Genomic DNA, 18,357 nt, shown 5'->3' with positions numbered 1-18,357 from the left:
TCTTCAAGGAGAGTGCCTTAAGCTCAGCTGACTGCAAAGGCTCAAAGGGGGCTCTCTGTAGACCCTGAAGAACTACAGAGAGGTCCCATGAGGGAACGAGGCGCGGTCTGGAGGGATTCATCCTCCTGGCACCTCTCAGAAACCTGATGATCAGGTTGTGCTTCCCTAAGGACTTACTGTCGACTGCGTCGTGGTGTGCTGCTATGGCGGCAACGTACACCTTCAAGGTGGAAGGGGACAGCCGCCCTTCCAACCTCTCCTGCAGGAAGGAAAGCACTGATCTGTCTGCGCATCTCTGGGGGTCTTCCCATCGGGAAGAACACCACTTAGCGAACAAACGCCACTTAAAGGCATACAGGCACCTCGTAGAGGGGGCCCTAGCCTGAGTGATCGTGTCTACCACCGCGGGTGATAGGCCACTTAGGTCTTCTGTGTCCCGTCCAAGGGCCAGACATGGAGATTCCAGAGGTCTGGTCATGGGTGCCATATGGTGGCCCATCCCTGAGAAAGAAGGTCCTTCCTCAGGGGAATTCACCGGGGGGGGGGGCTGTCGCGAGGAGCGTGAGATCCGAGAACCACGTCTGGGTGGGCCAGTAGGGTGCTACTAGGATGACTGGGGGAGATGCGTATTTGCGTAGTCCAGGGGGCCAGCTGTGTGCCAGCACATCTATACCAAGGGGGGCCATGGTCAGGGCGTACCAGAGCGTACCCACCGCCTTTTTTCGGTACGATGAAGTAGGGGCTGTAAAACCCCTTCTTCATCTCGGCCGGAGGGACAGGCTCTATCGCACCCTTCCGTAGGAGGGTGGCGATCTCTGCGCGCAAGGTAGCAGCATTTTCGTCCTTCACCAAGGTGAAGTGGATACCGCTGAACCTGGGCGGACGCCTGGAGAACTGAATCGCATAGCCGAGTCGGACGGTCCGGACCAGCCATCGCGATGGATTTGAAAGCGCAAGCCACGCATCCAAGCTCCACATGAGGGGGACCAAAGGGACAATCTCGTCGGACGTACCGGCGGGTGGGGCCTCGCGGCAGGGCGGAGCTCGAGGTGCCACACCATGTCGTGGCCGTGCTGAGTTCAGGGATATCGAAGTACTTACCTGGCTCCTTGTGACCACCCCTGGAGCAGCCTGGGATGGGGGAGGAAGAGGCCTGTCCTCGTGACCCATGGAGCCCGTCACATCAGGGGCGGATTTGTGCCAAAGCTGGGTGCTCAGGGGTGGAAGACCGCTGCTGGAGCGCCAAACCTGCTAAATAGGGTGATGGACGGTGGTCGTGATGATGGCCGTGCACACCGGATACGTGACCCAGGGAACAAGGAAACTTCTCTTGCTGAACTCTTGGGTACTGCTTGAACCAGGTTGAGCCAAAGGTGGCGCTCCTGGACCACTAATGTGGACATCATCCACCCAAGAGACCGCCGTGACCTTCGTCGCTCGGAGAGCGAGGTCGGTCACAAAGCGCAGTTCCTGCATCAATCCCGGGGCGGAACTACCCTCGTGCAGTTCCTTTAGCACCTTGGCGGATTTGCAGGAGAGCCATGGTGTGCAGGGTGGAGGCAGCTTGTCCAGCGGCACCGTAGGCCTTGGCCGTCAGAGACGACGTAAGCCCACAGGCCTTGGACGGGTCTTTGGGCACCCGCACCAGGTGGTGGCGCTCTGCGGGCATAGGTGCACCACGAGCGCCTTTATCCACCGGGGATTGCCGAATAGCCCTTGGCCACCCCACCATCGAGGGTAGTGAGGGCGGGGAAGCTGAAAAGATCGGGACCGGGCAGTAAAAAGTGCCTCCCACGACCTTGTCAACTCTTAATACACTTCTGGGAAGAAAGGAACGGGGGCAGGGCGTGGCGTTGAGCGGCGCCGCGAGCCCAGGAACCAATCATCGAGCCGTGAGGGTTCAGGGAAGAGCGGAGGGTTCCACTCTAGCCGACGCTCGCGGCTGCCCGGGAAAGCATGTCATCATCTCCGCGTCAGCCTGTGACTGGGCAATCGTCCCCGAAGGGAGAAGCCCAGCTGAGGCTTCCACGTCAGAGTGGACGAGCCCGCTCTCCGATGCTGCGCTCGAGAGCTCATCACTTTTGCGTGCTCCGAATAAGACATCGAACTCACCGTGAGACGAGCCGGCGGACTCATCCGGAAGCCCGATTGGGGCAGACGAGTGTGCTGGGTAATGGGAGGTCCGCGGGGGGATACCCGGCAGAGGCGGTCCCATTGGGGTCCCCAAATCGCCCCCAGTGCTAGCCGCACTGGCATGCAAATACCACACACCAATTTTCATTGGCCCTTTATCAAAGACCAGAGGTGTCTCGGGCTCCCAAGAGTGACCCCTAGTGTCACTACATCGACACAACGTCGAGTGAGTGACAGATAGGGAACTAAACGACTAACTGAGTAGGCGACTAGCTGGTGCAACCCCATTATCTATTTTTTTTTCATGCATCACAAAGCATTATGGGATTGCCTTCTCTGCAAAGGATACATGTAATGCTGCCTTTGAATTTGGCAAAAAGTAGGTATCTTAAAAGGCAGCATAATCATACTACCTACAGTATGTTTTGGAACAGTCTTTACATCTAGATTGCGCCTATGATGCTTTAGGGAGCTCACTAGATTTTGGAACAGAGCCACAGTCTTAGTTTAGTCCTCTCTGTGGAGGACGTCTTTTGACACCCTTCCTAGTTATTGAGTCCTTTTTTGCCCAGATTGGCGGCATTGTTGTGGGTCGTGTGTTCAGACCACAGAGGTCCTGTTCTGTTGAAATGGTTTTTGGATATTTGCATTGGCCAAGAACCCTGGAGCAGCCTTGAGATAATCCAGATATGTGAGAAGAGGTTTTTGTTGGAAGCAGTCCCAGAAGTGGACCCCATAACCATCACCCCAGACTTAAAAGAAGAATTGAAAAATATGGTCTGTTTAATGGCTTTCCATTGCTGCCGGATTGTGTGAACATCTACACGTTGTTGAAGTGCTGCACTCTTTTACCATGTTGGTAAGTGAAATAAAGAAGAACCCAAGAAAAAAAAAAGTCAATATGAAAGAGCGTTTGCAGCCAGTTTTACTTCTGTATTGTTAAATATTGAATATTGAGTGGAACAAGATTATTCAGCAAGAAAAAAATATGTTGGACTGGATTTGATTTGAACATAAAAGGTTGTTGTTACATAGCAGAATGGAGCCAGGTGGCTGGAGGGGAGGGGTTAAACAGTAAAACTAACTGACAAAAAGTGCTGGTTGTAATGGATTACATGTAATATGTAATTTGTAATTAGATTACAAATATCAAGTTCTTGTAATTAGGTTAAATTACATTTTTAAATACTCAGATTACAGCTACCTTTCATGGATAACATGATTACATATGAATCAGGCAAAGGCAGTACATTTTTCATAATTTATTGATCCCTCTATTTCTTCTTTTTAAATATTTAACATTTTTCATTTTAAATAAATTTACATCTGATATATGTTTGGAGGGGAGTGGATTTGCACACACAAACCTGATACTAGCCACCAGCCATAATTACACTAAAGATGGAGTGGTAATCCACATATAAACACTGAACCAATTGTATTAGTTTGGTACTGTTAGTTTTAGTTTCGCAAATTGCTTTTGTTCCCTGCTACAAAAATGTACATGAATGTGCTTTTGCTTTTGTGACAACTTTTGAGACTATTATTTTTTGTGCCATTGATTCACAAATATAACTGCCCAAATATGTTACAACACATGGATGGTGTTTGTAATGCCAAAATTGCTGGAGTAATAACATTTTAAGTGCCTTTTGTATTCCATATTTTGATCCATTCTCATATTATGATCAAAAAGTAAAAAAAAAAAGTTATGCATTTAAGCAACATTATGTCAAAATTGTACAAGGTTATCCTACTCAAATGCATGTGACATCAAATAAGCAAGAATTAGGTCAGAAGTGGGGCCTGTGTAGCTCAGTGGTAAAAGACGCTGACTACCACCCCTGGAGTTCGCTAGTTCGAATCCCAGGGCGTGCTGAGAGACTCCAGCCAGGTCTCCTAAGCAACCAAATTGGCCTGGTTGCTAGGGAGGGTAGAGTCACATGGGGTAACCTCCTCGTGGTCACCATAATGTGGTTCGTTCTCGGTGGGGCGTGTAGTGAGTTGAGTGCAGATGCCGCGGTGGATGGCGTGAAGCCTCCACACACGCTATGTCTCCGTGGCAACGCGCTCAACAAACCACATGATAAGATGTGCGGGTTGATGGTCTCAGACGCGGAGGCAACTGGGATTCATCCTCCGCCACCTGGATTGAGGCGAATCACTGTGACCACGAGGACTTAAAAGCGCACTGGGAATTGGGTGAAAAAAAAAAAGAATTACGTCAGAAGTAATCTAAAAGTAATCAGATTAGAATACTTTAAAATATAATCCAAGATATAATGTTGCTGACTACAATTATAATCATGTAATTTGTAATCAGTACCAAATTACAATCCAGATGTAATCTACCCAACACTGATAACTAACTAACTAAATAATTGAAAATGGAATACATGACATGTACATGCCCGCTAGCAGGCAGATACACATTATGATATAAAAATAAATACAAAATTGCCAAATAAATCTCCTTTAAAATATTATATTATTGCTGTACAACATATTTAATTTTGAAGATAAAAAGCAATCACCATTATGCTTCATTCCTGCATGTTTCACCTTTGTCATCGGATCAAAGAGGATCAATAAAAAAAAGCTACAAAAAAGATAGACGCAGCGTAACAAATAGTCACAGTGTAAAAAACATGGGGCTTGTGCAAGAGACACTGAACAACAACGAGATGAGGCACAATGGTAAATGACGTCGATCTAGCACATGTTTACATATGAAAACAATTGAAAAACAGCATGGATGGATGCAAACACATATAATGTTATTGGGCTTGTCTACAAGTTACTAAGTTTCTTACTCTGGCATTGCCTAAGTGGCATTTGAGAGGACGTTTGCACTTAAGTTCCTTAAAAAACACTTTTTCAACAGTATCACAAATAGTGATCTCCTACGACGAACTATGTAAAACTAAAAGGTAAGCCGTGGCATTAGTTGTGTGTGATCTTATTATGTATTGGTGGATTTGAAATTGCATGGTGCCATAGGACCTCAGTAGCAGTTGTGTGTCATTCAATGGAAAATACTTCAAAACATGCATCAGAGATTTTTCTGTCTTTACTGAAATGAATGATTAATGAAGTTTATTTTCTCTAGGAAAATGTGTGGAAAAAATTATTTCAAATGTTTCCAATCATAAACTGTTTACTAAATAATTAAACACATTTTCATTATTGCTGTTAGACTATTTACAATCCAGCTGCATAAAGATATATAACAATTTCAATGCCTCAGTGCCTAATCAGTGACAACAGTCAGTGTGTCATAGCGCATGGATCGATCTGTTCTATCTGTGTGCAACATAGCCTATTAAACCCATGTATAAATCAATCAATAATAATAATAATAATAGTTATATTACATATCTATGGTGAAACCTATGTTTAGTGGCCGCAAGAATCCTGAAATACCCGGTAAAATTTTGTCTCCCTATCCGACCATAAATACATACAGTAACTAACAAAAAACAAACAAAAGACAAAAAACAAACAAACTAACTGAACATTTGAAATGGAATACATAACTAACAAAAATCTAACTTACTAACTAACTAACTAACTAACTAAATATTTAAAAAGGGAATACATAACTAACAAAAAGAAAACAATCTAAATTACTGATACAGTAACTGATTAACTAACTAACTAAACATTTAATATGGAATACATAACTAACAAAAAACAATCTAACTTACTAACAAACTAACTGATTAATGAACTAACTAAACATTTAAAAATGGAATACATAACTTGAACAAAAATCTATCTAACTTACTAACAAACTAACTGATTAATTAACTAATTAACTAACTAACTAACTAAATATTTAAAAATGGAATACATAACTAACAAAGGTCAATCTAACTTACAAACTAACTGACTAATTAACTAACCAAACATTTGAAATGGAATACATAACTAACAAAAAAAAAAAAGAAAAAAAAAATCAAAACAAAAAAAATAATCTAACTTACTAACAAAGTAACTGACTAACTAACCAAACATTTAAAAATGGAATACATAACTAACAATAAATAAATAAATAAATAAGAAATAAAACAAACCAACCAGTTAACTGATTAATTAACTAACTAAACATTTGAAATGGAATACATAAATAACAAAAAAACAATCTAACTTACTAATAAATTAACTGATTAACTAACTAACTAACTAAACATTTAATATGGAATACATAACTAACAAAAAATTTTTTTACTAATAAACTAACTGATTAACTAACTAACTAACTAAACATTTGAAATGGGATACATTACTAACAAAAATCAGTCTAACCTACTAACAAACTAACTGACTAATTAACTAACCATTTGAAATGGAATACATAACTAACAAAAAAATAACTTACTAATAAACTAACTGATTAACTAACTAACTAACTAACTAAACATTTAATATGGAATACATAACTAACAAAAATATAACTTACTAATAAATTAACTGATTAACTAACTAAACATTTAAAAATGGAATACATAACTAACAAAAAAACAATTTACTACAAAACTAACTGATTAACTAACTGACTAACTAACTAACTAACTAAACATTTGAAATGGGATACATTACTAAAAAAATCAGTCTAACCTACTAACAAACTAACTGACTAATTAACTAACCATTTGAAATGGAATACATAACTAACAAAAATCAAACTAACTTACTAATAAACTAACTGATTAACTAACTAAACATTTGAAATGGAATACATAACTAACAAAACACTAACTAACTAAACATTTAATATGGAATACATAACTAACAAAAATATAACTTACTAATAAATTAACTGATTAACTAACTAAACATTTAAAAATGGAATACATAACTAACAAAAAAACAATTTACTACAAAACTAACTGATTAACTAACTGACTAACTAACTAACTAACTAAACATTTGAAATGGGATACATTACTAAAAAAATCAGTCTAACCTACTAACAAACTAACTGACTAATTAACTAACCATTTGAAATGGAATACATAACTAACAAAAATCAAACTAACTTACTAATAAACTAACTGATTAACTAACTAAACATTTGAAATGGAATACACAACTAACAAAACACTAACTAAATAAAACATTTAAAAAATGGAATATACAACTAACTAAATAAAACATTTTAAATGGAATATATATCTAGCTAAAAAAAACTAACTAAAATACTTTTAAATGGAATACATATCTAAATAACTGCCTAACAAGCTAACGAGCTAAACACATCAATTTTAGTAACTGAGCCGTTCACTGCAAGTTCATCTAGCCACATTCACACGGACTGTGTGCCACAGAAAAGAGTTCTTTGGAACCGCAAGTCGCATGTTTTTCTCACCTCTGCAGGAGCCATAAAGGTTACATTGCCAAAGGACGTGTTTTCATGGTCTAGTCTAGATATCACACTGCTCCAATGACTGCACTGACCTTCAAACTTTACTGTCTTCTCCAACTACATACTTAATTTATTATGCCCAAAGAAAATGTTTTTGCTCTTTTATAGCTCAGGCTAATTCACAGAATAGTTCACACAAAAATTTAAATATACTCACCATCGTGCTATTTTTCCATGAAACACAAAAGACGACATGTTGAAGAATCTTTATGCAACTCTTTTCCATACAACAATGGTTTATAGTGACCACAGCTACAGTATCAAGAGATATTGTATACGATCGATGTGCTATATTCCAAGTCATCTAAGGGTACGTTTACATGACAACGATGTACTAAAAGGTGAAAAGTTTTTCCTTTGCATTTTTGAAAAGTTTCACGTACAGACAACAACGTTGTCAAAAAGATCCCTGTTCAACGGATCCACAAAAACTACTAAAATGCTGTATTATGCATGCCAGGCCAGTAGTTGGCGATGTCACTTTGTAAAGAAACACTATGTGCCTGCACACACAAGCATTCTTCCACAGAGCGGTGAATACAAACAATGAAGATCTACACTTTGCTGGAGAAGCATCAATAAACTCAAAATCTTGAGCAGCACAAACACAGTCCTGTAGTCCTCCATTGTAGTTTTGAATGCCTCGCATGTTGTTTTGAAGTACTTGCGCACATGCCTATAGACTAAATATGTAATATGCGTGAGCATAACGTCATCGTTTTTGTATGTTTACATGGAGACGATAAGGGCATCGTTTTCAAAAACTTGCACCTTGAACCCTGCTTTCAAAAGTTTGCGTTTTCAGGCCCCAAAACGCCGTTGTCATGTAAACGAACAGCCAAAACGCATAAAAAGTTTTCTGTTTTTAGTTGAAAACATTGTCGTGTAAATGGCCCTTAAAGCTAAGAGTATACAGCTGTATAATTTGTGTGAATAGCATAGCTCAGATAATTTAGTCATGGAACAAAATTAGACGAGAAGTTTTCAAATAAATTTGTTATCATATTGTTATCACATCTGAGCACAGTTTGAGACACTGCTGAGATCACTTCTGTGAGACTACTGCAGTCTTTTTCTCACATTCATCTTCTTTGAAAACTTTGTTAAAAGATTTGTCATTCGTATCCTAAGGAGACCACATTAAGGTAATTGTATTTGAACTATAATTGGATTTCTTGAAACTGTTAACAGGAAATATGCCATGTGCTTCAAAGAGTAAACTCCATATAGTTGCTTGTGTTGCATTAACATGTTAACCTGGTCAACTTAGTTAAATCTCTTTCATCGTCATCCAGAGAGAAAGTCTGAAGTCTTTTTCTACCTCAGTTCACCCTATTCACGTCTTTCATAGTTCAAGAAATCTAATCCAAATAGCTGAAAAATAGCTTTAAAAAACGGATCAGAGCAAAAGTGATTAGAGTTCAGACTCTACAGACACTGGCATGCTTTAAAACATATAGAAATAATTTTAGCCGGCCGTAGTGACAAACTGTTAGATAAACATGAATCATTTTGGAGGAGAAAGATATCCCAGGAGCTAGACAGGAAAAATATAACAAGATCGGACTAAATTTCACATCGAGTCTTTAGATGCCCTGGCGGATTTCTTGCAGACCTCTCCAGTCCTTGATCTGTCTGTGTTTACTCAATTACAGAATGTTCCTGAAATATGATGCAGGGATAATACATTGTGGTAAATGTTTTTATATTCATGTTAATCATGGCAATTTCCTCCTAATTTCTCAGTGAGGGGAAAATGTGCCAGACTTCTTATGCAGGTAAAGTGGTGTTTACAATAACATCCCAACTTTGTCACCGCCCGTGGTTGCTAGGTCAATACAATGACAGCATGAAAACAACGTCCAAAATGAACAATCGTCAAGCGCTAAGTGCGAGTAAATGTTGACTTTGGCAAGTAAATAACTTGAACTTTATAACTAATAACTTATTATTATGTCTTAGAACTTTTACCTAAGTGGATGCCTAATTTGTTTTTTTCTACAGAACTACATGCAGCAATGCATACGTGGAATATTAAACGCATTAAGCCACACAAATGAAAATATGAGGAACAAAACTGTTTGTCTTCATGTTTTTGTGACAGGTGCAGTTTCATGAGATATGGAGACTGTCTTGCATATGAAAACAACAGCTGAATAATTCCACTGTCATAGGGATGAATTAGAGTATATTTTGTAATATAAAAAAAGCTAAATACAGTTTCATTGACTAAGAAATATTTTGGCAGGTCAATTTATATTAACCAGAGACCCAATAATTAAAAAAAAAATAAAATAAATAAATAAAATTGTTCCTTCTTAAAAGTGTTTTTTAGGAAGCCACTGATTTTAAAAATCTTGATCTCAGCATATTTTGTTTTGGGTGAATTTTGTTTGACTTTAGCAAGCTGACATTCAATTTGCATTTTCCCCCACCAAACAGCTTTTGTGATAGTTTGGAGTATAAGCTACTGAAATGTGTAGTTTTTTTGTAAAATTTTTAATAAACAAAATATGCATTTTTAATTGCTTTAAACACATGTTGCAATTATGCTACACCGGGCCTATGAGGGTTAATTTAAAGGGTATTTTGGACCATAACACATATGACTTCCTGAACACAGCTACACAGAATTAAGCCTGTTCTTTGGACTCCACTGAACGTAAGTTCCAGTACGCAGAAGCTTTTTGAAATATCTACCCTCCTCTTAATAATGCACCCTTATATACAGCGAGAGTTCACTGCCAGTGTAATAAAAGGCAGTTAAGGCAATTTCCTCCTCTGTGGATCAAAACTAATAAGTGTTGCCAGGGAGTAAATCTTCAAAGATTATTCCTCAAGGAAATGTAAAATGGAAAACAGTTTTGTTGTTATGGGTCAGGGGCATGAGCTCTGGTGACAGAGAGTGCTCACTGCAGTACATGTCCAAGGTTACACTGTCTATTGATTTTCCTTTATGACAAGAATAGAGTCCTCGCTCAATTTGACTTGTATTGAACAAACAAGGCTCAGTCATTCAGTAAGTGCTTTGGAGATTTGTGCATACAATTAAACATTTCAAAATATATATATTATGTCTCAAGACTCAAGACTAAATTAAATATGGGACAGACAGACATATATATATATACACACACACACACACACTGTATAGATAGATAGATAGATACACTAACTTAAAATACATTAATAAATACATTAACACAATGGAACAGATAACTAGCTAAATAAACTCAGCAAAAAAAGAAACATCACTTTTTCAGGACACTGTATTTAAAGATAATTTTGTAAAAATCCAAACAACTTTACAGATCTTTATTGTAAAGGGTTTAAACAATGTTTTCCATGCTTGTTCAATGAAGCATAAACAATTAATGAACATGCACCTGTGGAACGGTCATTAAGACACTAACAGCTTACAGACGGTAGGCAATTAAGGTCACAGTTCTAAAAACTTAGGACACTAAAGAGACCTTTCTACTAATTCTGAAAAACTCCAAAAGAAAGATGCCCAGGGTCCCTTCTCATCTGTGTGAACGTGCCTTAGGTATGCTGCATGGAGGCATGAGGACTGCAGATGTGGCCAGGGCAATAAATTGCAATGTCCGTACTGTGAGACGCCTAAGACAGCGCTACAGGGAGACAGGAAGGACAGCTGATCGTCCTCGCAGTGGTAGACCACGTGTAACACCACCTGCACAGGATCGGTACATCCGAATATCACACCTGCGGGACAGGTACAGGATGGCAACAACAACTGCCCGAGTTACACCAGGAATGCACAATCCCTCCATCAGTGCTCAGACTGTCCGCAATAGGCTGAGAGGGGCTGGACTCAGGGCTTGTAGGCCTGTTGTAAGGCAGGTCCTTATCAGACATCACCGGCAACAATGTCGCCTATGGGCACAAACCCACCTTCGCTGGACCAGACAGGACTGGCAAAAAGTGCTCTTCACTGACGAGTCGCAGTTTTGTCTCACCAGGGTTGATGGTCAGACTCGTGTTTATCAACGAAGGAATGAGCGTTACACCGAGGCCTGTACTCTGGAGCAGGATCGATTTGGAGGTGGAGGGTCTGTCATGGTCTGGGGCGGTGTGTCACAGCATCATTGGACCCGGATCTCAATCTCATTGAGCACGTCTGGGACCTGTTGGATCGGAAGGTGAGGGCTAGGGCCATTCCCCCCAGAAATGTCCGGGAATTTGCAAGTGCCTTGGTGGAAGAGTGGGGTAACATCTCACAGCAAGAACTGCCAAATCTGGTGCAGTCCATGAAGAGGAGATGCACTGCAGTACTTAATGCAGCTGGTGGCCACACCAGATACTGACTGTTACTTTTGATTTTGACCCCCTCTTTGTTCAGGGACACATTATTCCATTTCTGTTAGTCACAGGTCTGTGAAACTTGTTCAGTTTATGTCTCAGTTGTTGAATCTTTTTATGTTCATACAAATATTTACACATGTTAAATTTTCTGAAAATAAAAGCAATTGAAAGTGAGAGGACGTTTCTTTTTTTGCTGAGTTTTTATTTAAAATTGAATAACTAATTATCACCCTCATGTCATTCCAATCCTGTATGACTTTCTTCCGTGGAACACAAAAGGTACTTTTTTTTTAAGAGTATCCTGGCCACATGAAACAACATGAGGTTGAGTAAATAATGACTGAATTTAAATTTTTGGGTGAACTATTTCTTTTCAATTACAATCGCACTGCACACAGGGAAATGTGAAGCAAAGTTAGATTTGAATGCTGCGCGTCAGTCGATCTGCTCTGAATAATGCTGGCCAGAGGCGGTGTGTCCTTACCCTCAGCTACATTAAAAAACTCCATGCTTCAGTAGAAAAGAGAGAGACAGGCAGAGAGAAAGACAGGAGGGCTGTAGGATTATAAAATAAAGCTCAAAGCTGGATTACGCTGATAGTATACAGCGCTAACTAAAGAAACACTGCCCAGTTCATTCACTCCTCACACACACTCACACACACACAAATAAACGCAAGCGAGACCAACTTGAGAGTAATCAATGGCGAACTGGCAAGATATCTGATTTAAACAAGCAAGGCTTAGTCACTCTGAGCAGCAGGGCCTATTACTGTCACTTAGACAGGAAGTTCTAATGTGAAATGGGATTTTCAGCTTTTTTTTTGTGTAATTTGTAGTGACCTTCAAGACAATGTTTTAGTAGCTTCACTTAATTGAATGTTTGTTAGGAGTATGTCAAGTAATTTCACGCACTCAGTGCTGGTAGTCTCACATAGCCAGTCTTTTGACTATCGACATAAAGTCTGGTCTACTTTGCAGCTTGTTCTGTTCAAGAACCGCCCACTTAAAGAGGATAGGACCATGCTCGTGCTACAGTCAGTCTTAGAAAGCAGGACTTTAAAAAGAGGGGACTGCATGGAAGTGAAAAAGAATGATTCGTTCAAATATGCGAGTCAATCATGATCAAAACACTACTTCACGTTATTCAAATTGAGCCATTTATATTAAAGGCATATTGGGTCATGTTGTTCTGTACATGAAAATAGGACAATAGCTGCTCTAAAAACAGAATGGAAGTGCATTTGAGTGACACTCACATCGATGATTGTCCACTGTTCCACTACTATAGCGTCGTACGCAGTAGCTGCGTTAGTGTCGCCTTCCACCCCTTCCTGGAACACAAACACGCTGTCCACAGTTGAGGAGAGCAGATCTGTTGGGAAGAGAGGATGAGTCAGAAAAATCTCTAGCCAGACCTTTGACTATCAGCATAAAGTCTGGTCTCCATTGCAACTGCCCACCTACGGCTAGGGTACTCTTCCTTTTTTTCCCCATGTGCCACTCTGTCTCGCACAAAGTCAAGAGCGCTCAGCCTTTTTAAGCATACTCTTTTGACCGCGAGCCAATAGGGATGTGTTTGATGCCTGCACATTACGATTGCTTTGCGATACTCTTTTAATACAGTCAACGGCAGGCGCATGCACCGACGACCTGCCAAGATGCGGACTGTACACGTGTACTGTGCTGATGACGAAATTTGCGTCACGTGGAAAACTGAAGTATACTTTGGCATTTAAACTGGAAGGTGACTGTCTGACTGACATTTAAAGCGAACAATCACAATTAGCTTTGTTTTACGTGACATTTTGAGACATGTTCATCTGAAATAATTGGTACCTCGAAAATAGACCAACATGGAAAAAGATTTACTCAAATAATTATGCAAACAGTTGTACATAAAACACTGAAAAAAATAGTGGAAAATAGACTCTGTGATCAGATCAGATTTTCTGTCTGAAATAAAGTAATAGATACTAGATTCTAAATATAGTTTAGATAGGTAAAGTTGGTCAAGACAGGCTTTGATGTTGGCTTGACAAAGCCTTGTATAAAATAAGTTTGAAGGTTAGCTAATGCGCATACGCGTTGTGGAGTTGATTGACAGCGATGTCTGTATCTAAAAGGTGATTGGCTCTTTTACCTGTAAGGTAGGACTTCCTTTCTACATCTGCTGAACGTTGGGTGTTCCAGTTTCTCTCATTAATTTTAATAGATGTGGCCCATCTCTACTAAATAGTCTGTGGCGCTGCTACAACATGGGCCACCATCTTGATTGCTTTGGTTTGAATGGATCACATGACTGCATCACATGACAACAAATACGTCATAGTTTTCAAATATCTCAGTTTCCCTGTCCACATTACAATGTGAAGATGCCATTTTCAAATGAATCCACTTGGGAGGCGTTTTCGCTGGACTAAAATGACGGACGGAAGGCCAAAACGTAGCAAAATTTATGCTTTTGAAATAATAATAATAATAATAATATATTCATGTGGAAGTGGCCTAAAGCAGATTAAAGGCCTTGTTTACATTTGAATTTTTTGACAGTTGGAGTTTGAACATTCTTGGCCCATATGAACATTCCGTTAATACAAGTATATCCACCTTTTTCCTGAGCGCAGAAGTGCTCCACGATTCGACTGTTTTCAATTTCCGGTCTCACTTGTATCGGCGTAAATTCTTAGCAGGTTGTGTAATGTTTAGGGTATTACATTTGTAAAAATGGTCAAAAAACATACCTATACTTCACAGAGTCTAGATGACCTTTTTTTTTAAAGACAGTGTCTCACCTAAGTGTGTATGATATGAAGCAATGATCCGAGTTTAGTTACGCTGATATCATGAATTAATCTGAGTTATTATGACAGCCAACAACTGCCAAAGTTGAGCCTGAAATTCATTTTTACTCCAAGTAACACTTAAATGGTTGTTGTTCTCCTCTGGATCACTCGTTTTGGCAGTTTTCTCTTGGCGTCTCAAGACCAGAAATAGAAAATAGGCAATTAGAATAATCATGGCGCCGCCCGGGGCATGGTTAGCTCAGCGAGTATTGTCGCTGACTACCACCCCTGGAGTCATGAATTTGAATCCAGGGCATGCTGAGTGACTCCAGCCAGGTCTCCTAAGCAACCAAATTGGCCCAGTTGCTAGGTAGGGTAGAGTCACATGGGGTAACCTCCTCGTGGTCATGATTAGGGGTTCTCGCTCTCAATGGGGCACATGGTAAGTTGTGCGTGGATCGCGGAGAGTAGCATGAGCCTCCGCGGTGTCATGCACAGCGAGCCACGTGATAAGATTGATGGTCTCAGAAGCGGAGGCATCTGGGACTTGTCCTCCACCACCTGGATTGAGGTGAGTAACCACGCCACCATGAGGACCAACTAAGTAGTGGGAATTGGGCATTCCAAATTGGGAGAAAAGGCGATAATTTATTTTTTTTTAAATCATGGTGCCGCCCAGTGGTTGCTCAGGAAAACTGTGGATAGGATTTTGAATGGCATCTGTTCAAAAACCATAAATCTGATCAGTTAGAAAAGTCATAGCAAGCCGAGACAGAACAGTCTGAAGGTCTGTGCCAACTTTGGTGGATGTAGCTTCAAAGATCTAGAATATCAGTATGTTGGCTTTGTCAAGCTAATATAATTATTCACTGACATAACTCAGAAAACAAAGCAGATTATCCAGTTCTGGTTGTTCTAGTTAAACTTGCTACCAAGCGCCTCAAACATCAGTGCAACTTACCTGAAAATCTACAGCAAATCCAGTAATTATTTTATCATCAAATGCCCTCACTATATCAACTCGGTACATGACTTTGTTTCATGTTGTCTGAGGCTGAAACTAGTGGAACCTAAATGCTCCGTGTGAATTTGTTTTTTCTTCATGATTTAACTTTTTTGTTCTTGATGCCCAGCAAAACGTATTGCACTAAAGCACAGCAAGAGAGAATAGCTGTAGGGGGAATTCTAGGTCATAAAACTGTAAGAAGAGAAAGAAGAGATGCTGGAAGAGACATGGGGAGTCGTTTAAAATATATCAAAGAAAAGAAAGAATGACAGAAACAAGACAGTCAGAGAATAATGAATGACTAGCCTAATTAGCCAAGATGTCCATATTGGAATCTGGAACATACCCAATGAAATAAGCAAGCCCTTTTAAACCTAGTCCAAACGTAAAAGCTGAACATTTTAATGGTCTGGTGTCGCTTGTCGCCCCATGTGGCTCCTTCGCTTGGCCCTGTTTTAGAGTCATCTTCATATATGGGCAGATAATAAACTCTGTTGAGTTTTGAAGACGAGAGCAAGGGTGTCTGGGAACTGGCTCACATCCAGTGTTTTTTCTGCACCCTCTCTTGGGTTGAGAGCTTCCTTATTACCCCTCCCTGCATTTACACACTAATATGGTTTGTGCTGTCCCTGTCTGCAATGGGAGACACTCCAGATTACATTACAGGGGTCTGAAGGATGGGCAACTGTGGGTTGGACCCTGGCAGGGCCCTTCAAAGGGGGTTTTCTGGGGAAAGGGAGGGGAAGGGTGGCCATCACCTTGGTTCTTCCATCAAAATAACCCATTTAAGGCTGCACTTACTCAGCTGAAGACATCTCACAGGCCTTTTATACGGGGGCATTGTTCTGGCCCCCCTACATCAGATGTTCCCACTTGGGAACATAATTGGAAAAGTCTACATGGGAGACTGCCTCAGCTGTACAGCTTTTCTGAATAGACACTGACGTCTCAGGTGAGAGAGTCCGAGAGCTGTCTTTTCTACAGACACGCCAAATGTCAGCTTAATAAGTTGTCAGTCATTTGAGGGGGGGTGTTTATGGAGATTGAAGGGAGAGAGTGAGGGATTGTCCATTTGATGGAGTGAAGCTGTTGAAATATGTGGAGTGTCTGGTCGGGTCAATCGTGACTGATAGCGTTTCAAAGTGTCAGAGAGAGTTGCTAATGCTCGAGACAGCTCATGTATATTTTACAACGTGGGACAGAAACAGATAGAGTGGGGTTAGCTGGATTTGCACATTAAATGTCGATCATCTGAGCAGACAAACTACTTACACTCTTAGCCTCTGTGAAGGTGAAGTGTGTCAATTCTGTGTCTCTATGGCACCAAATGGAATGACAAAATTAATGATTGTTTCCAAACAGGTTTCCCAAATAGTCCTTCATCTTCCATTAGTCGATCAAACAGATAGACTGCCCCCAAACTCACGCCATTGGTTGGGACATAATAAGTCGACATGTTGTGTCGCAAACAAACAGAGCAAAAATCTATGAGCTATGACCTTTCCTACCGTTTGGGGGTGGATTTCCATTCAATTATAATCCTAAGTGTGCAAATAGTTCCAATAAGGCATAAAACAAGATTTGAATGTGGCTCAATGGATGATCTGGCTTTAGGGCTAGGCGATATATGAAATAATCAGGATATAGTCAAGATGACTTTGCTGATGATATAAAATTAAGCAATATTGTGAATATCACAATTATTTTAATGTATTGCTATTTATTTAGCCTTTAAGTTTCATAAAGAGCATCAGTAGACTAATTTCACGATCCTTCAGGGCTTAATCAAAATAACACCAACATACTGATATGGTCATATGTGATTATTAAACTGCAAAAGGCTGTGATTAAAGACATACAAAGATAAACATGGCTTGTGTGCGATTCAGAATAAATGGGTTAATAAATGGTCAGTTCTGTGCATAGGCTTGGGTTTTAATGGCTTTTAGAGCAGTTCAAATGCATTGTAAAAGAAAAGTACTGCAGGTTCAAGTATTCGCAAAATGTCAAACCGTTAAGAGTTATTATACAAATCTACAAAATCGACACAGAAAAGGAGGAGATGACAGCATTTCACCAGATTGTATAACATTTTCAACTTTCAAATACACACTGCACTTTCAGTGTCAAAATAAAAGCTCTAGGTGAAGGTAAACTAATTTGGACAGAAATATATTACTTTCATATAAAACAAATCTAATCCTCAAAATAATAATGATAATTCAGTATAATATTATAATAATAAACTTGACTGGGTCCCACAGTAATATTTTAGTATTATGCAATATTCAACAGGGTTCCAAAAACTAGTAGCTTTTGCACACCTTGTTCATTTAAAAAATGTTTTGGAAAATACACTCACTGAGCACTTTATTAGGAACACTATGGTCCTAATAAAGTGCCAGACATTATCTTCAGCTGTTGTAGCCCATCCACCTCAAGGTTCGACATGTTGTACATTCTGAGATGCTATTCTGCTCACTACAATTGTACAGAGCGGATATCTGAGTTACCGCAGCCTTTCTGTTATCTTGAACCAGTCTGGCCATTCTCCTTTGACCTCTCACATCAACAAGGCGTTTCCATCCGCAGAACTGCCGCTCACTGGATGTTTTTTGTTTTTTGCACCATTCTGAGTAAATTCTAGAGACTGTTGTGCATGAAAATCCCAGGAGATCA

General features: G+C 40.0%; 1 protein-coding gene across 3 annotated transcripts in view; it reads right to left on the bottom strand.

The window, feature by feature from the left end:
• The window catches only part of LOC127454132 (raftlin-like), a 183,156-nt gene that overhangs the window by 24,155 nt on the left and 140,644 nt on the right, over positions 1-18,357 (bottom strand). For all 3 annotated transcript variants that reach the window (XM_051721113.1, XM_051721112.1, XM_051721114.1), the window contains one exon: positions 13,146-13,261. In XM_051721113.1, the coding sequence (XP_051577073.1) occupies positions 13,146-13,261 (116 nt within the window). The remainder of the gene's footprint in view (positions 1-13,145; positions 13,262-18,357) is intronic.

This window comes from Myxocyprinus asiaticus, chromosome 16 (genome assembly GCF_019703515.2).
Source record: "Myxocyprinus asiaticus isolate MX2 ecotype Aquarium Trade chromosome 16, UBuf_Myxa_2, whole genome shotgun sequence".
Lineage (NCBI taxonomy): Eukaryota > Metazoa > Chordata > Actinopteri > Cypriniformes > Catostomidae > Myxocyprinus > Myxocyprinus asiaticus.
The sequence above is the reverse complement of the archived record's forward strand: the minus strand, read 5'-3'. Positions and strand labels throughout refer to the sequence as shown.